The following is a 20,642-nucleotide window of genomic DNA, read 5'->3' as shown; positions in this document are numbered from 1 at the left end:
TAAAAAATAACTCGACTGCGTACGGAAAAATAGCTACGCCATAGTACTTGGCTTTATTTAAGTCATGCTAATTTCTCCCTAATTACGTGGCCCGTATCGTTGCCAAATATGTTCGACTAAATCACGTTTCAGAGATAGATGAATTTCTCTGTCACGGAGGGAAGCTTTTCACTGTAGAAATGCGTTGAAGTCAAAGTTGGTAGGTCGGCCTACATTGAATTCAAACGGTGGCGTTGTAGATGTTGATGCTGGTGTTGATTCTTGTTGATCTTCTTCGTAGAAGGCTCTTAGAACTTCGGCTTGAGTGTAGTTGTGGCGCTCATCTTCAACAATCATGTTGTGCATAATGATACATGCTTTCATTATGTCTCGCAGTATGTCCTCATTGTACGCCAGTGACGGTTTTCGTATTATTGCAAATCGAGCTTGCAAAACACCGAATGCTCTTTCAACGTCCTTTCGAGCAGCAGCCTGGTGGTCAGCGAACAATTTATCTTTTTGAAGTTGAGGGGTTGTGATACCCTGAACAAAAGTTGCCCACTTCGGATAAATACCGTCGGCTAAGTAATATGCCATGTTGTATTCATGGCCGTTAACGGTAAAATTTACCGGAGGAGCTCGACCATGCAGAACCTCATCGAACACTGGGGAACGGTATAAGACATTAAGGTCATTACAAGATCCAGGAATCCCAAAGAAGGAATGCCATATCCATAAATCCTGATCTGCAACGGCTTCCAGTATTAGCGTTGCTTTCTTGTTCCTACCGGCGTACTGCGCTTTCCATGCCGTTGGACAGTTCTTCCATTCCCAATGCATGCAATCAATGCTGCCTATCATGCCTGGAAAACCACGCAGTTCATTTTGATGCAGTATTCTGGCTAATTCATCAGTTGTAGGGTTTCGCATGTACTCGGTTCCGAACTGCTCAATGACACCGGTACAAAAACGTTGAAGGGTAACTCGAGCGGTTGACTCACTGATCCGAACGTATTCATCCACGGCGTCCGCAGCCATGCCGTAGCCTAACATTCTTATCACCGCTGTACATTTTTGCAGAGGTGATAAACCTAACCTTCCAGCTGCATCCCTACGCTGCTGGAAGTAAACATCACCTTCAACGACCTTGTTCATTATACGTACAAACAAAGGTCGTTGCATACAAAATCTTCTTCTAAATTGGGTGGTGTTGTACACAGGGTTATTGGAAAAGTAATCATTAAATAACCTGGCATGTCCAATTTCCCTATCTTTTCTATTCGTACCCCCTCTAGGTTTTTTTGAAGAGTGTTGGGATTGTGTTTGGGGCATGAGGACAGGTGGGGGTTGGTATGTGAAGAGTTCATCAACAAGTTGGTCATATTCTTCAGTATTTGAAGAAGATGAGCTTGAACTTGAGCGTGATGATGGTCTAGAATACATCTCGTATTAATATTGTTACTTGATGAAGGGGTGTGGTTGTGGATATGTGTCATGCCTACTATATATAGCAAAAATATCAAATGAATATGTGGTTACAAATCTGAATGACCACACCAAGTACAGGAATCAAATTTTCAACCACGGAATAGGTATACTATGCTAGTTGACAGTGACAAGTCTTGAGTGCAATAATGTCGGTATCAATGACACAAAGGTAAAGCATTCTAATAAAGTGAATATAGGAAAACGTGGCTATACAATGGCAAAGATTTATTGTAATTATGTCGGTATCAATGACACAAAGTTAAAGCATTCTGATAAAGTGAAATCAGAAAACTGTGACTACACAATGACAAAGATTTAAAGCAATTATGTCGGTATGAATGGAAACTTAAATCAACTTGTTAAACAACTTGTCATTCAATATTGGAAAATCAGAATACAAGTGTACATCTTACATTGAGATTAACCACACCACTAATACAACTTAAAAATAAAAGACTAAATTGCGCTTAATAAATAAAAGACTACAACCAAACATGCTTAAAGGCCTTGTAATTTACCCAGTAAAAAATTCTTGTACGACTCTTCTTCAGAAGTGAGTGGCGTAGGCGAATTCTTCAGAGCTTGCACCATATCAAACCAGGTTTTCATCTTATGAATGTCAAGTTCCTCCCTTTTCCTTTGTTACTTGTCTTTTTCAATTTTGATCCTCTTTTCCTTCAGAATGTCCTCCCTCTCGCGAATTGTAGCGAATTCCTTCATTCGTTCGCTAAGCTCAGACGAACCACTTTCTATTGCTACTGCTTTCCCTTTACGCTTCGCCTTTGCCTTCTTGACACCCTCGGGTCGTTGTAAACCGCCATATGAAAAACCATCCGTAGGGGTTTCATCCTCTACATCATCTCTGGACCTCTTCCCACTTCCAGCACTACCTTCTTCCTCAGCATCACAAGCGGCTTTTCTTTCCTTCAAGGACATTGACCATCTCAACTTTGGTCTCCACTTTGGATCCTTGTTAAGCATTTCAATTGCGTGAGGAAAAGTGAAATTGCGACCTTGGGCGACATGAAAAAGCTTCGCCGCACTTTTCATACGATCAGCTTCATTGTAACCACTCCCTCCCTCCGGAAGTCTACCTGCTTCATCATAGCAAGATATCCATTGCAGTGTGTCCGCTGCCAACCTTCTCCAGTGCGACGTCAGACTCTTAATAGGCCTTGGCGGAATTATATGCGGCTTCTGCTTATGCAAAGTTTGATATGCTGCATGTACATTGCGCCATAGGCTAGTTGCTTTTTGGCTTGTACTTTTAATAGCATCCTCGCTAATCTGCAAGTACAACCCAATCAGAGCTTCATCTTCCGCAACATACCAAATACGGGTAGCTCGTGCAGGAACCTGGTTGGGTTCCACAAGCGAACTGCTGGAGGAGGATATCGCGGCGTCTCTGGTACGCTTTCCTCTTCGCTCTCATCGAAGAGTGTGTTACTACCAAGATCAGTTTCGGGTGTACGATCTTCATTAGCAGGGTTTTGTAGGGGAACCTCAGTGGGTGTCTGATGCAGAGGAGGTGGTTGCGAAGACATACTGCCTATTCTTTGCAAGAACAATTGAAACTCGGGATTAGTTAGGAAATCATCACTAAAACCCGAAAATTGTTGACGGAAATTTGGGTTGTTTGGATCCATTAAAAGATTCTGCATAAAAAAACAACAACTTTCTTCAATTACATAATGCAATTACATTACATGCCATACAATATTTTTTTTTTCCTCAAAAAATAACATATATACTAATTTTAACACATAATTACATGTACATATTAAAAAAAATTAATTAACCAATACTTGCAACACTTAAGAACTATGAATTTAGAAATTTATTGAGAAAATATACACAACTTTGTTTAACTACATAATGCAATATAATTTCGTGGCCTAAAAATCACATATATACTAATTTTATTACGTAACTACATTTATATATAGAAATTTATGGAGAAAATATACACAACTTTGTTTAATTACATATTGCAATATAATTACATGGCCTACAATTTTTTTTTTTAAAAAAATCACATATATACTAATTATATTAGAAAAATAAATTTAAAAATAAAAAAAACTAATTGTTACCTGAATATGGGTGAATTGCAACAACAATATTCTTCTACAAATTTAAAATACTTTTAAGAAAATTAAAATGTGGAGGATTTAAAGTGTTTACGAAATTATATCAAAATATATCAAAATGCATGTCTATTTATAGAGAATTTAATTTTATGACCGTTGGTAATTTTTTTTTTTTTTTTTACAAAATATATTTTTCAGAAAATACATTACAAAAATTGTAACCGTTGTAAACGGTAACAATTTTCTCATTGGACAATCTACTGCGCATGCCACGTGTCTTCTTCCCCTTGGTCAGCTCGCTGACGCGCTCAGTCAAAGAAAATGCCCACTTGCTTTATTGTTCATCAAAGAAAATGCCCATACTTTGGGCGTTTTCCATTTTGCCCGTGGGCTTTTTTTGGGTTTTTTGTATTTTCTCACCATTGTAGATGGTGAGCATTTTATTTGCTCATCAAATATGCCCATGAGCAAATAAAATGCTCACCATTGAGAGTGCTCTAATAATATATATGTTGACCTGTTCGAAAAAAATATATATATGTTGACCAATTTAAAAAATAATATTAAATTTGAAATAAATTTGATAAATTTAAATCTTGATTATAGGAAACAATATTATAGTTGAAACAATTACAAAAGAAACAAAAGGAGATAATTAAATTATACCCATACATAATAAAATCTTTCCCATAATGGCTAAAATGAAAAAAGAAAAAAGAAAAATAGTTTTTGGAGGGAAAATTTTGCACCAAGAAGTGACACACTGACACGTGTCATTTCTGGTATCTGTTTTAGTATTATGTTATTGATGATTGATGATTTTTTTGTAAAATATCTTTAATTATTATTTTTTAATTATTGTAAACATTATTAATACTCATGTCTTATGAATTTATTTTGGATAAAAATACTCATTTATGATGATTCGGATAAAATTATCTTTAAGTTAATATTGTAAAACTTGTTATAGACGACATATTACACAACGATAATTACTAAATTTAACGATAATTACTAAATTTAATGATAATTACTAAATTTATTTTATAATATATAACGATAATTTTATAATACTACGAAATTATTTAATTTTGCGAAATTTTTATAATTACATGCAAGTAGCCGTTGGGATTCTTGAGATTGAATTGCCATTAACTTTGTTAAGTGAGGTGGTAAGTTGTGATTGGCTCATGATCAAATGCTGCAGCACCTTTGTTACCATGCAAAGTCTGGAGACGAGTTTAGATTTTCCAAACTCAATCCAAGATTCACATGAGTCTTTGATGATATTAACGCACGAGTCTTGCATGAGACTTATCTCAAGACTCTATTCTAGACTAGCAATTAACTTATGTTACCTTTTTGTGACTATGGCAACTTTGCTATAGCTAGCAATATCCGAAGAACTTTTTCGGTTGACAACCTAATGAGAGAAATTATGTAAACAAATTTTTTTATGGTATAAATATCCATTCATTATTCTTAAGAGCTATTAACAAAAAAAGACAAGTACCATTAATGAAGGTAAATAAGTGAACAAATAAATATTTTTGAGTTTATAATTATCCAAACACTATTTATAGGAGTTAAATCATTAAATCATACAATGAAAAGCTTAGAAGTAATTAATGTCATATTAATAGGGGCATATAAGTAAACAAATATTTTAAGGATATAATTGTCTTAATACTATTAATAAGTATTTTCTCATACTTTTTAAACGGTAAGGATTTATCTTTTCGTAATTGTGTCTTGTATATCTTGTTAAAATCGTCTAAACTTTCGTTTTCTAAATAACAAATTTGTAGTATATGAAGTAATTTTAACTCATATTTTTTTTCCTACAAGGCTACTGTACAAGTAGTATGTTTAATCACAGCACGAGGGCCACTAGCACGACACATTCACTCGCCCGACCCAGCCCGTACCCAGCATCAGAATAATCATCAAGCCTTACAGATTCTGTGTCTATTATCCCCATCTAAAATGGACGACCTTCCTCCTCCCTCCAAATTCAGAAAAAACAAAATCGAATTCCAGACTTCTTCTTTCTTTCATGAGTGACTGAGTGAGAGTTTAAACTAAAGTGTTACGAAATCACAACCTCCCAAAACCCAGAAATCTTTGCAAAAATGGGAGTTACTTCAGTGATCAACAATGGTGTCCAAACAATCCCTCTTAAATTCAATAAGGGTTTCTCCACCAGAATTTCATCCTCCATTTCTTTGTCTTCTACTCACTTTTTGCATCCTCCATCTCTTCTTCTTCCCTCAGGCAACTCTCTCTTAAGCTTCGTTTTCGATGTTTCGAATTTAATTTGATGATTTTGTTTAATTTGATTGATTTTGATTCAGTGAATTCCCAGCAAACGCATAGTTTATCCGTTGTTTATGCCAAGAGTACTAAGGAGGAAGATACTACTTCCACTACCTCAGGTACCTTATACAAGTATAATTTCTATTAATTACTGTAATTATACAAGTATAATTACAAGTATACAAGTATAATTACTGTAAATGATTACCTTATACTAGTATAATTTCTATTAATTATTGTAATTGATTTCTCTTTCTGTTCTATGTTTGTCTCGAATAATTTCATTTGAAGAGGGGAATTGTGACCATGATTATGTATCCATGAATTTAACGAGAACATACCTGTAGGTAGATTTTTTTAAATTCATTTTGATGCAGCTTTAATATTTTAAATTTTCATAATTTTAATCATACGTGATTAAATTTAAAGATATTATTGTTCAATGATGTTCATTTGAAATCGTGAAAAGGTCAAATGGGGTCAACATTAAAGAACGAGGGAATCAATCAATCAATCAAAGCCTTAATCCCATAAGTGGGGTCAGCTACATGAACCAAATTTGATTATTTTGTGTAGTCATCGACATAAATCTTCCTCCTCCATCCCTTACAATCCAATGCTTCATCCTCATGCAAATCCATATATTTCATATCCTTCCTAACTCCTTCCACCAAGTCATTTTCGGTCTCCCTCTCCCTCGTTTACATTTTACGAGGGAATGCCAGTCTAAAAAGAACAAGGGAATGCCAGTCTAAATTTTACGAGGCCAAAAAACCTTAGACATTAGCATAGATGCATGGTACTGTCCTTATAGAATAAAGTATAAATTGATTACCAATATAGTGGCGATATCGTTATTTGTTATCACTTGCTAAGCTGGCTGTAAATGATTCAATTTTGATGGAAATAGTAGTTTAAGACTAATTAGAATTTGATCTTTGTTAACGAAACACAAGAAGGGATGTGGTAATGTCATTGAGTTCCCGGGCATCCAAAATGCATTCTTTTTTACTTGCTTGTTATTGTATGTGACGTGATTATTGCCTTTCCGGCGATATGGGATTGGCATTGAGTATCTGTAGTTGTTTGCTGTCAACATAATTCATCCATAGAGCAACTATGTATAGTTATGATCTACTCCCTCTATCTACAAATAATCATCTTGTTATTCCTATTTAGGATGTCAACATAATATCATCTTGTTTTCCTGAGTAACAAAATTCACCCTAATAGCTTCCATTCAAGCCACAGGTCAGCTTGAGCTTCATTCACTCTCTCTTCTTCCATATTCAGCGGACAAGCAGTAGCCACATGCTTGCCTGAAAATCATTTGAGAAATGTTTTTGTATCTTGAGTCACTCAAAGCAATTAAATATATTTTGAGGTTTACCACTTAGAAAGGTTTCAAAAGGTCAAATACTGTTCCTAAATTACATGTTAGTGGTCTTCACAAAACATTAACCAAGATTAATTGCTGATCATGTCGCTGCTCTAATTATAATTTTTCTGTTAGTAGGACTGCACCTCGTTTGTGCACTTGTGGCTTTCTTAATCCATCAACTTCTTCCCTTTGCCCACACACGACAATCATATCTCAAATTTTTACAAAGTCCCAATTTCTATTTTTTTTCCTTGTTATTTCAAAATCCTTTCTGTGATATACTCATATCTTTCAGTTACCAAGAGTAGATTGTCTAACAGAAAAAAAATATGGAAATATATGTAGAAAGATGATGGTCTACTTGTAAAATTTGCAGAGTGGTAGAGAAAGGCTAGAGGGAGAGTTGCATGCTTGATGGGAATAGTAGTATTAATTTGCAGTCCCCTCTTCTCCTCCCTCCCCTCCATATTGATGCTATTGTTTGGCTTATCAGTTCATTTTATTTTGATGAGTTGAAAAATCTTTTGAATCTTCAATGGTATTGGTAGTTTGACATTTTGAGTATCTATACACAAGTGGAAAAGTCTTTGGACTATTATGGCGTCCTTTTTTTCAGCTTCTTTTGAAGTAGCTTGTTGCTTGAATGGCATGCAGAACAGGATGAAGATAGTACTCAATCATATCCCAGTAGTAATGATAGGAAGTCTCATCTGTCAACTTCTGCAGGCAGTACAATAAAAGAAAAGGATGATAAAGGAAGCTATATGTCATCTGTTCGAAATGTTGCCTTGTGTGTGAGTATCTTTGAAAGTATTTTTTACTTTTTTCCCCCTGTTTACTTTCACTTATGTTAAACAATGTAGTCAATCATCCTATCAGGTAAGCACAGCAGTGGCATTTGGTATCGGTGTAGGGTTCACAGAAGGAGTTGGCAAAGCTACAGAATTTTTTGCGGGGTATGATACTGTAATTTCTTTTTGTCAAACCTGTACAAATTAAATATATATTATATGTGCCAATACCCGGTAACTTCATGGCTTTGCTTTTGTCTTGTACTACATATCTCATATGAATACAAATGGAATGAGTGATCCACACTACCATAAAAAAATAAGTATGTTGAATATAGTGCTGCTTACAGAACTCGACGGGTAGCCAAATTGGAGAATCATATCTGATGATTTCACATTTTACTGTTTGGAATTTGGATGATAAATAGGATAAGAGAGTGTTTGTAGTTATTGCTTCATATTTAATTTTTGTTTCAAAGTACTGCTAATTTATTCCTTAGCCTCCTCTATATCTTTCCACTTGCTGTTCTTGTTTCCTTCATTCACATTAGTCTGTGGAATTCTTTCAAAATGAAATTTCGGAATTATTTATGTGACCTTCCTCTCCCAGAAAATAGCTATAACCTGGTTGGTTACAGTAGAATATTTGGCTACAGATGAACATTTTTTTTGTTCCTTTATTTCTAAGAGATTTTGAGAACTGCTTATGTGTTCTACCCCTTTCTAGATCCTAGCTTCAACATGGTTACTGAGAGTCAGATACAGTTGGCTGATCAGAACTCATCTTCTCTCCCTTTTAAATACGATATTCCAAGCAGCTGTAGATCATGAAATATTAGTGTGGTCCATTAGTTGTTTAGAAGGCATCCTTTCTTGGCCTACTGTTTTATTAAATTTGTAAAAATCTTTTTTTTTTTTGGCCATGTGGTTGCGTAGCTCCCTGTTTGGATCAACATAGATCTTTCAGTTCCAATGGTTCCAAAAAAAAAAAAAAAAAAAATTGAAAAGAAAAGATTTGATCCAAAGTATTGAGAGCAAGTTACAGTTAACTTTTACATTCAAGCTCGATAATCTCAAAGCCATGCATGAATTTTTGGCAACAAATCTAATACTATGTGATTTTTTTAAAGTTCAAAGTTAATGTATATAATGTTTACAGTCTTTGGAAATAGTTGGTCTGCAACTTCTAATGAGGTCATGAAGGAATTAGGAAAGTGAGCTGAAACCTAAAGAGAGGATATCTACTATTAAAAATCAAAATCAAATAAAGATATACTACCTCCGTTTTGCTAAGTGTTACTCACTTGTATTTTACGCGGTCTTCAATGCACTATTTTGACCATTAATTTCTTTGATTGTGCATTAGTAAAAAATTATACAAAGTTGATGTATTGAAAATTCATAACGATACGAATCTAAATAATCAAACTTGATAATATTTAGACATGGTCAAAATTCCAAAACTTTGACCTAGTGAATAGTAAATGGGTAGAACTCAGGAAAACGGGGTAGTAAAAATCATCATTACCAACTTTCAACCAATCAATCAAAGCCTTAATCCCATAAGTGGGGTCGGCTACATGAACTAAAAGTGATTATTCCGTATTGTCATCCACAAAAATTTTCCTCCTTCATCCCTTACGATCAAATACCTCATTCTCACGTAAATCCATATGTTTCATATCCTTCCTAACTCCTTCCAACCAACTCTTCATACCTCGTTTATCTACTTTTCCACTCTTCGTACCGGTGCACCCTAGGGTCGCCATCTTATATGCCCGAACCAACGCAAGTGATTTTCCCTTAGTTTGTCTGCAATGCCTGCGACACCCACCTTCTTGCGAATAACATCATTTCTTATTCTATCTCTTAGAGTGTTCCCGTACATCCATCTTAACATGCGCATTTCCGTAACCTCCATCTTTTTAATGTGCTCCTTCTTAGAAGCTTAACATTCTGTACAATAGAGCAACACTGGTCTTATGGCAGTCCTATAGAATTTCTCCTTCAAGTGTATAGGAATGCTTCGGTCACATAACACTCTCGAGGCCGCTCTCCATTTAAGCCACTTCGACTTAATCCTGTGGGCCACGTCTTGATCAATGTCACTATTTTTCTGGATGATTGACCAAGATATTTAAAACACTTACTCATGGTCAAATTCTTTCTGTCCAAACTCACTATATCATCGCTTGTCCCCCTCTGTGTACCAAAGCAGCATACCAAATGTTTAGTCTTACTCCAACTTAGCTTAAACCCTCTAGATTCCTACCTTTACCTCCATTGCTCCAATTTGGCGTTAACCCCATCTTTAGTTTCATCCACCAAAACGATATCATCTACGAACATACACCAAGGAACCTCATCTTGAATTGGCCTTCATCCAGACTCCGCCGGTGCCAGTCCAAGCCTGGATAAAGGTGGAGGGTTACAGTAGGCAACAACCAATGTAAAACTTTGTCACATCACATGACATGAACCAAAATCATTACCAACTTTCAAGGGCCGATTAATCAACATTGGTATTAAACTTGATACCCCTTAGCCACATTGGTTAAAGAGTTGTCACTAGTGACAAATGAGTATAAAACTTTGACATAGCTATTTTAGATTAAATATTATATGATGCTGAGAATTTATTATGTCTCCCATTTAACACTTGAATAGAGGAATTATATTTATTTGGATTTTGTAAATTCAGTAGGGTTACATGGATCCATGAATATTCACCCAAAAGAGGGGCTTGGTTTTAGAGAGTATTATAATTAACTATGGACAGCATGGAGTATTTGGTGGTTACATGCTAAAATGCAAGGTTAGCTTCCACAGAATGGAGTTGAGGAAGCTTACTGATTCAATTTAGGTCTTCATTATCTTGGTTTGTTCATTGTAGGATAATTATGGGGTTTGCATCAGATTGTGCTCACTAATTTAACTTGTTTTTCTGAGCTAATCTTTGTGCTTCTTGCAGCAAATTTAGGCTGATTGTTATTGGTGGATTTGGGGGTGGATGTATGGTGAAACATGTGGAAACAGGGCTGGTGCCTGGCAAAAACACATGGAAATATGGCTGGGTTTGCGTGGAGTTGATTACTTGGCTTGTGCATGAATTAATTGGGTTCTAAGCAGGATTTCTAGTTCTCGATGGATTTAGGAGGGACAAGTTAACTACAACTAATCATGCCAAATAGCTAAATAAGAATTTCCTAATTCCCAGATATTAGTGAAACTTGATTGGTCTTAGCTAAATTATGTTACTTATTTTCCCAATGTTAGGTTAACTATCACCCTATGGTGTGTTGGGGGCTATAAATATATAATCTGAAGCCTTAATTTTTGGGATAACTACCAGAACATGGTGTAGTGAAAGATGTATGCTCCTAACTACAAGTCTTCGAGGATAACTTTCAACATGGAGCAGTGGCAGCTTATATTTCTACGTGTTGTAGTAGGTGAATACACTACTAACTATAAGGAATACAAAGACATGTTTTTGTAAGAAGTTTTTAACACTAGTGGGTTATTGTCATCACTACTAACTATATATACACATAAAACTGGCTCTTGCTTAACCATCTTGGTTACACATCACTGTTGATTACCTATATCCATGATACTTAACCCAAACCTGCTTCAGGTCCCAATACCGACAAGACGACAAGGCAAACCTCATCTATTTTCAGGCATATTTTTCGTTGTGCATCTGAATCATTTAATACATTGGGGAAGATGTGCTAATAAAACAATTTTCATCCAGTAGTGTTCTCATGCATCCTCTTTGTTTTACGATTCTTTCCTAAATCAATTGACACGAGGTTGTGGTAGCTTGACTTATTGTATATGCCTTGAGTTTGAGTAGTGATGGGATTGGAGAGAAAAGGGAATTCTAGTTCAATTTTGGTTGTAATGGTAGAAAAAGGAAAGATATATTATGCTCAAATGATAGTCTGAGCTTCATTATTGACGAAACTTTAATGTAGAAATAACCACGCCTGTGTCCTAGGACAGCTACATATTTGTATTGTATGGCATCTCTGTCCTCTTTACTATACAAATTTGCTGTTGTACTTTGTGAATCTTCATCAGTATGACGAGAGTCATTTTCAGGTACCTGTTGGAGCAAAGTCTTTCTGTGGACAATCTATTTGTCTTTGTTTTAGTTTTCAAGTACTTCAAAGTCCCAATCATGTACCAGGTATGGCTTATCTGCTAATTGTGATCTGTAGTTTATATCAGTTAAAAATCAGTATTACAATTCTGCTGTAGAATTTGTATTACCTCTTTCACTGAAAGATAGACTTTTAGGGGAATTTTGTTTAATTTGTTTCAATGTCTTACCTTTTTTCGTGCTGTTTTCTAGAATCGTGTTCTTTCTTATGGTATCGCTGGGGCCATTATATTCCGATTAACACTGATACTTCTTGGGACAGCCACGCTTCAGGTTGACTCTTCACCGTTTTATGGTTTTTTTATTTTTATTTTTTAATTTTTTTTTTACAGTCCTTGGAAACTTCCCTTGCTGTTGACAGTGTTTTAACTTGTACATTTTGTTTTGCTCTGATAGAGGTTTGAAGTCGTGAACCTTCTACTAGCAGCAATACTCCTGTATTCCTCATTTAAGGTAACATTACTTTTAACCATAGGGCCACTTTTACCTGTATAAGATGCAAAATTTTAACTTTATAATTGATAGTTCAGCAGAAACTAAGAGGCACTGGCCGTATTATACTCTGTTGTTAGAATAGTATATAAGTACCTGCATATTATACTCTGTTGGTAGTTCTCCCTTTCTTAGATGAGCATGTATAGATGCCTTGCATATGTTGTGGTTTTTAACTCATCATTAAGAAATTTAACATGTAGTTCTTTTTTCTATAATTTCCTTTGTTACTGTTGCCCATGTAATTTGGTATATATGGTTGCAGTCTTTCTAAGAACTGTCATCTCTTGGTCTTTTCATAGTCCTGTACACAAAGTTCTTGATGCAAGTCAAATTTAATTATTCTCACTGCTCGTGATCCAATAATAACTGAAATAACAGGGGAAACTCGTAATTAGCTCATATTAAGAGTTTAAGACAGCTAAAACATTAAGGAATCCTTGCTTAAAGCCTGTCCTGGGTGCCAAATTAAGGCAAACCTGCAGTACTTTGAGTAGGCTGTGGCACTGTTACCTGGTCCGTGCTTCATACTGTGGCTTTAATTGCTCCTCTTACCTAGGTTCTGCTTTAATTTGTCTTCTAACTTTTTCCTAGTTGGCTTAAAACGTTCCTTCTGCTTTATATTTGGTCTGACTTTGCACAAAATTTTCATTCTGATACCATTTTTTTTTTTTTTTTTTTTTGGGTGTGTACCCTTTTCCGCATATTGAAAATAGTTATTTACTGCTGAAGAAGAAGATGAAGACTTGTCAGACAATTTTATCGTGAAGACTTGCCAGAAAGTAATTCCTGTCACAGGTAACGATTGTTCTATGTATATTGACAATTTGTAGCTTTTCAATCATTCAGCCGAGTTCATGAGGATGTGTCAAATAATATTGTCTTGGTTATGGCTCCCTTTTGTGATACTATATTGTTCTACTTAAAAAACCAAGTGCCCTGAACTTTCAAGCTTAGTCTTGTCTTCTAAGTTTACGAACCATGTATCAAAATAAGTGTACTTTAGTATTGAAGATCAGAGCAATATGCAATTTTGTCTACTACTATTTTAGATGATAGTATGATACATATAAATCTTAAAGAAAAATTGTGGGGGTGGGGTGTGTTACTGATGTGTCAGATTGAGAAGCTCTTTTCCTTGGAATATCTGATAGGACGAATAAAAATTATTGTCAAGTCAATTAAAAGTAGGTCTGGCTTCAAAGATTTTAGTGTACGAGCAGTGGCAACAAGAGTGCTGTTCATGAGTTTGTTGATAAGAAATTGTTTTACCAACAGAAAGCCATTGTCGTTTGATTCTCTCGTATATGAAGTAGATAAAAGGAATTGATTGAGTTGTTGCCAGCTTTCACGTAATGACATGTAGCAGACTACTGAAATGGCCTTATATTTTATTGTTTTGAATGGATTATAATTGCTCTAAGTGAAACATAAATAATGATGCATGTTCTACAAATTCTATGTTCTTTTAAAGGATCCTAAGTTGTTTGGATTCCTAGTCTTAGTAGGGCTACAACTCATGTCAGGCTCTATTATTTATAGAAACTATGTTTATTGGCAATACTAACAGATATGGGCCTTAATTGACAAGTTATCTTAAACAAAATACTTCGTATGTAGAAACTGAAACAGATAAGGATGTCGATCATTAGATGGTTGCATGAGCTGTTTATTAGAAAATAGAAGTGGTTGTTTAAGTCGCTTAACTGAATTGTCAGATAAATTCAGATTCATATCAGTTAAGTCTCGTGAAATGAGTTACCAATAGACTTAAAATCTTGTTGTAAGAGAATCATAATCGCTAGAATACTTGAATTATAATGCTGTAAGCCTGTAAGGTTTGATGATAATAGTTTACACTTTGCTGTCAGGGTTTTTTGTCCAAAATTCTCATTTCTCATCATCTGAACTTTGCAGCTAGGTATGATGGCAATCGGTTTTTCACAATTGACAATGGTGTGTGGAAGGTCAGTCACCAATGAACATTGATAGTTAATTTTCTTTATTAATTGAAGCTTAGACTGAGCACATCAATCAAATTGAAGTGTGCCAACAGTTACATGATTTTTTTGCTATGTCGTTATGGGTTTCATCATGAAATGCTATTGCTCTTAAACCTCTTCACATGGACACATGCATAGAGAAACATTGAAAAGGAAACAGTACCCCCATCACTAGTCAGGTAAAAAGGATCATTCATTGGACCAGCCAGTAAAGGTTGTCATATCAAATATTGAGTTATTGCACCTGCCATGTCTCTTTATCAGTGTCATCTCTTCTTTAAACATGTAATTAACTATTTAAGGGGTTTGTATTTGGGAAAATAAACTATTGGATTAATCTTTTTTCTTATCTCACAATAATCCCAACCCTGAGGGAACTCTTCTGAAAAAAAATCCCAACTTTTCTGGAATTTAATATAGTTCACAGTCCATCCTCTTGCTTATGTGCCTAGAATTACTTGAGATATGATCACGTGTTTATGGTGATGGTGGGGCCGTGGTGGTGTCAAAGAGGAGATAGGATGATGTAGGTGGTGTTTGTACTTTGTAGAGTACCATGGGAGAGTGAAGAAAGGAAGATGGTGGTTAGTGGGGATGGAGAGTAATAGAGGAGAGAGTAAGGAGAGTATGGTGGTGGATTTATGGTAGACAGTGGCGGAGCCAGGATTTTAACAATGGTAGGGTACCATGCCGTCAGGAAATCCTCTTTTCGATGAATTAAGCCTCTAAAATTTTCCTTAAACTTTTCAATTTTTTTAAAAAAATCAAGACACAACTACATACATACTACATGCAATCGTGAAAGAATGTTCTTGATATCAAAATTCAAATTTATTTTACGTAGTATTCCAAAATCCATCAAATGTTACCCTGGCCTATTCAAGACTTTAAGCGATGACCCAATTTATTAAAAAAAAAACCTTCGTGTTGTAGGTTCAAAATCACTAAATACATATTCGTATCAAATAGTAAGATCTAAAATATTAATTATTATAATTCGAGCATGCATATGTTAAAAGAATTATTAAAAAAATTTACAACCAAACTAGAAAAAAAAAATGTTAGGCAAGAGAATTGAACCCATGACCTTTGATGGAATCACCAAGGCTCAACCACTAGGCTACTAGCAATCTATGATTATAATTATGCATTTTATATTTATTTAACTTGAACCCCCCCCACTTTTTTTTTCTTTGTGGTAGCCGGGCACGTGCCCTACCAGGTCCTTAGATGGCTCCGCCGCTGGGTAGATAGTGAGAAGAGACAAAAAAGAGAGACTAAAAAATGATTTATACCGTAAAATTTAATTTATAACTGAAAATTTAACACCGTCAAAATCCTGGACTGTTTTTAAAAGAGCTGCCCCAAAGTGTGTATATGAGTAACTCAGAGTAGAGCTTTATTTCAAGACTGGCCAAGCTATGTAACAAATTATTCTTTCCATGTTGCCTTTTATCTCGGTTAGATGACCAATTTAAATTGTTTTTTTTTTAATCAGTTATTTATTTATTTATTTATTTTGCTGTTTGAACAGATTTCTGCCCATCACTTCACCTTAAGTTTTGTTCAGATGACTTGACAATTAGTGAATGTTTCCTTATCAATGTGTGCACATATGTTTCCTTTGTTATCTTTATCTTGTATTGTTACAGTAATTGTACATTTGTACTTGGCTTCTAACAGGCATAAAAAAATTTTGGGCAGGCCACACCTTTACTCCTCACTGTAGCAGTTATTGAATTGAGTGATATTGCATTTGCTGTAAGTTCTTTATCTCTTGCCTTTTAATATCAACTTTATGGTTAACCATGCTTAGATCATGGACAGATTAATCAGTATTTTGTTTGCCTATCTCTGTTACATGCAGGTCGACTCAATACCAGCTGTGTTTGGTGTAACACGAGATCCTTTCATAGTATTTTCATCCAATCTCTTTGCGATCTTAGGTGATATTTTATTCTCTGTAGACCAATAATCTATAGGTGTTAGTTTTCTAGACAAAACATTGAACATTCCATCATTATGACCACTATGCTGGTGAAAAATTGAGCGTACTGTTTAGCTATCACTTTTACTGGTTCTTCTTCATTACCATATGAAACATGAGAATCTTATCCGAGTAATATGATACTATCTTTGTTGGAACTTAAATATTGTGATAACATGATGGAAGAAGTAATATTAACTTGAAACCAAAAAATTAAAAACTTTCTGCTAAACTTTGACTTGGAATACTTAAGAAGCACATTTAGAGCTGAACATCTGATGATATATTGATATAGACTTGGCTTAGATTAAGTTCTTTTGTTACCACCTATCTTAATAACGTTATTCTAAGGTTTGAGGTATGCCTGTGTCTGTCTGTTAGAATGGTAACTAGAGTTGTAACTATGGTGCTGGTCCTGCTGGAAGTTATGTCTAAATAAATCAAACCTTTCTATTAGACTCTAAGTGACAGAATAATCATTTCCAAAGTGAAAAAAATTATCTATAGCTTTTAAGTCCGAAGATTACGAACCTAATTGGACAAAAAAATAGGTGGTGTTTGGACTACATAATCTGAGATAATTATTGAACTTATAATTGAACGAGTCAAAAGCTTCTTCAAGCCCAGCCAAAGGAACGGAAAAAAAGATGCAAAACTAAAATTTGGGCTTAGGGTGGGCAAAGAAAGAGACATTTCTTGAGATTTTGATTGAACTAAAATTAAGAAAACTACAGGGATAGGAAATTTTGGCTGAGCAAGGAGGAACATAAACTAGGTTTAAAAGATAATACGAAGTAGATGATTTCTCTGAAACTTTATTTGACCACAAAATAATATACTTGTATCAATTGACTTATAGGCTGGAAAAACCAAATGCAATGCAAAGCTTCCAAGTGTATTGAATGGCTAACATTTTTAATTTTTTTATAATTATAAAGTAGTAGTATGAACTGATGCGTCCAATTTTAATACAGGTTTAAGATCATTATATACTCTTATTTCTGAAAGCATGGCCAATTTGGAGTACCTGCAGGTGAGTTAACTTTTCTGTCATCGTTAGACCTGTTTTTTGTGAATTTATACAAACTTAGGTTTTGTTGTTTTAGTAAATAGTAATATGCTGCATGTTGATAACCATAATGATTCATTATAGGAAACTTAAATACATAAAAATTGATGAAGGCTTGGAACAAAATATGTCAACTCAGAAGGAGTTCAAAGTATTCTTTCACCTTTTGTGCACTTTGAATAATGTGTGGCGATAGAAATGCAGTCTTTGATTGATTAAGGCTTTAATTGATTGATTGATTGATTGATAGAAATGCAGTCTATGAATATATCATTAGTAATTAAATGATACTAATGGCCTGGTTTCTACTTCATCCGTATTTCTATTTTCCTGGTTTGTTTCATTGTTTGTTGCTTTCCCCTCCATGGCTCCAAGCTCTGTGGAGCATCATCTTCTTATCTTTTAATTTTTGTTTGGGAGAGAATTATCCCCTATGACTATTTAAAATACTAATAACAGCCACAATTTCTTTTGTTCAGCCCTCCATAGCTGTTGTACTAGGCTTCATTGGGCTGAAGATGATCCTTGATTACTTTGGTGGGTGTTTTAACACTAAATTCTCCTGGTTTCCCTTATTTTTCTATGTTTAGTGTTTAATCAGGAGTGGTTTAATTTCTGTCTCTTCCTTTTGTTTTCTTTCAGGGTTCCATGTCGGAACAGAAGTATCTCTTGGTTTTGTGGCTACGAGCCTTTCCACCGGTGTGCTTCTGAGTTTTATTAAAAAGTCTGAGTAATTGAAGTGACAAGGGAGTATGGCTCCATTGTAAGCATTCATGTCATCTGCATCTTTTTTGTTTTCATACGTCAATATTATTTTTAAGGCTTTTCTTAACAGATCCATGAGCAAAAATTATCACTGCTAAGACTGCAAACTTTTTCTTGGGGAATTCAATAATTTTTAAGCTGTGTTTTATAATCAACCAAAACTTAGCTGCTCAAATCCCCAATCCCCTATTTTTCATCAAAAGAAATGAGATGGCCACCTGACTCATTCCCAGCTTATTGGCTAACAGGAAGTACTGTCCTCGTCGGAACTTTTGGCTAGTCAATCGTGCACTCGTCCAGTAGAGGATCATATCAGGCATTTTGTAGGTGAAGCTGCAGTTCATGAAAATTGTTGGTGTCATCTTGTATAGTTGTATGTATACAGGGAAAGCTGTGATGTTACATCGAGTGCTGCTTCATTCTCCCATCTCCCCCACCCCCACCCCCCTTTTTTGTTGTATTTTCTCGCCCCCCCATTCAGGTTCGAGGGGCGAGCTGTGATTGTGTCTTCTCTATCTCAGACTTGGAGTAGCCTTGCCACAATGAGCACTAATTGACTAACATCAGTATAATTCTGCTCTGTCAAACTTAGCTAGTTTATAATGAGCAATGATATCATTTTTTCTGTATATGTTTTTGCCTTTCGATGATCATAAACTGATTTAGGTTTACTACCTTGAATTCATGAGATATCTTTGCAATTTTTGAATGGTTCTTCACAGCACAAAACATACTTCATGGTTGTCTGATTTTTATATTCTAATATTGGGCAACGAAATATGATTTTTGTTTTCTCGTTTTGATGATACGGAAAATTACTCTTATTGGATATCAACCTTCATGGTTTCTTAATCCAATATTTATAGGTCAAGCATTTGGGAGTAGGGGAAACGTAAAGGTATCCCCAATCTCAAATTCTCATGAAACCCTCAATCAACAAAATTTAATCAAGCAACCTCTAGAATTCGAGCTTATGATGTAAAAAACTTACCAAGTGAACCAAGCTTAGAAGGTGTCAAATCGGGTACCCAGATGAAGTTTGGATTGACCCACGACGGGTCGGGATGTTTAGGTCGGGTAATGATGGATTATTTTAACCTAACAAACCAAATCAAATCGGGTTGAACTTAATCAGATTTGGGTTAAAGTTGAGTTAAAGCATGGTTGGATACAAATCGAACTTGGGTCAAGTCAAATTCGGGTTGAGTCATACTTAGTTAAGATGAACTCGGGTTCGGATTTTATCGGGTTTATTTGGGTCAAAATGGATTTATTTGACTTTGGATCGGGTTATTTCGAATTCGATTAGATCTCGGTTCAAATCAATTCAGTTCTGATTAAATTTGAATCTAGTTACTTCGATTGTTAGCTCATTCTCAGTTAGAATTACTTTAGTTTTGGTTTTGGATCGAATCATTTGAATTCGGGCCAATCTCACTTCAAGTTGTTTTAGCTATATTAGAATACTTGTCATGTCATTTTTGTTATTGGAGATTTTCATTCATATATAGTCCATATCATTTTTTTGGGTTTCATTTAAGTTTGTATTGGCTTATTAGAATTGATATAAGATTGACAACTCAAGTTATTAAAGAAAATGATTATTTATTGCCTTCATCAGGTGATTATCACATCATTGTAAAATGTCTTTTTCCTTACCGTTTTGGTTTATCATCGTTTTTGCGACTATTTATCATCATCAATTCATTAGCAACTCGATTATTAAAAGTATCCAGATTGTTTATTATATATTAACATCTAACTCGTGATGAGAGTACAAGATTTTCAAATTTTAGTAATGTTTGAATTTTGTTATTGTTAGTGAAGTTATGTCCCTCCATTTCGTAATAATCACAACACATTTATTTTACGTAGTTGGTTTCATAATAATCCTAACATCTTATTTAGTAAAGACACATTACTACGGAGTATTTTATTATTTCTCCCCATTAATCCTACCAGCACAAGTATTTTATTATTTCTTACTCATATTAACAATTAATTATATTTTCACTAACTACACTTTATATTATAAAATTCTCCTTTTGGACCATACCTTATAATTATCCAACAACTCTATGCAATGCATAAACCCTAAACCTATAAGATAAGA

General features: G+C 34.9%; 3 protein-coding genes across 6 annotated transcripts; 1 reads left to right on the top strand and 2 right to left on the bottom strand.

Moving 5' to 3' along the window:
* Positions 1-168: 168 nt before the first annotated feature.
* Positions 169-1,422, bottom strand: LOC110698835. Its single transcript, XM_021876353.1, has one exon. It carries the CDS (start codon positions 1,420-1,422, stop codon positions 169-171), a length of 1,254 nt encoding a protein of 417 aa, XP_021732045.1.
* A 687-nt stretch (positions 1,423-2,109) lies between these two features.
* LOC110698834 (glutathione S-transferase T2-like) lies at positions 2,110-3,113 on the bottom strand. Its single transcript, XM_021876352.1, has 2 exons — positions 2,805-3,113; positions 2,110-2,754 (listed from the first exon to the last, which is right to left on the bottom strand). Exons 1-2 carry the CDS (start codon positions 3,111-3,113, stop codon positions 2,110-2,112), a joined length of 954 nt encoding a protein of 317 aa, XP_021732044.1.
* Positions 3,114-5,414: 2,301 nt separating this feature from the next.
* On the top strand, positions 5,415-19,158 carry LOC110698730 (thylakoid membrane protein TERC, chloroplastic-like). Of its 4 annotated transcripts, none has more exons than XM_021876238.1 (15): positions 5,415-5,831; positions 5,912-5,992; positions 7,981-8,048; positions 8,134-8,210; positions 12,153-12,240; positions 12,406-12,486; positions 12,610-12,666; positions 13,422-13,503; positions 14,623-14,672; positions 16,413-16,469; positions 16,576-16,654; positions 17,670-17,728; positions 18,244-18,301; positions 18,407-18,527; positions 18,763-19,158. In XM_021876238.1, the coding sequence occupies exons 1-14, from the start codon at positions 5,690-5,692 to the stop codon at positions 18,496-18,498; spliced, it is 1,071 nt and encodes a 356-aa protein (XP_021731930.1). In that variant the 5' UTR covers positions 5,415-5,689; the 3' UTR covers positions 18,499-18,527; positions 18,763-19,158. The 4 variants fall into 4 exon arrangements, with proteins under 4 accessions (XP_021731930.1, XP_021731929.1, XP_021731928.1 ...); XM_021876237.1 differs by having other exon boundaries at positions 5,416-5,831; positions 7,909-8,048; positions 18,778-19,158; XM_021876236.1 differs by having other exon boundaries at positions 5,416-5,831; positions 7,909-8,048.
* Positions 19,159-20,642: the final 1,484 nt, after the last annotated feature.

The sequence above is a fragment of the Chenopodium quinoa genome, unplaced genomic scaffold, assembly GCF_001683475.1.
Source record: "Chenopodium quinoa cultivar QQ74 unplaced genomic scaffold, ASM168347v1, whole genome shotgun sequence".
NCBI classification, from domain to species: domain Eukaryota; kingdom Viridiplantae; phylum Streptophyta; class Magnoliopsida; order Caryophyllales; family Amaranthaceae; genus Chenopodium; species Chenopodium quinoa.
Note: the sequence above shows the minus strand (reverse complement) of the source record. Positions and strands in the feature narration are given on the sequence as shown.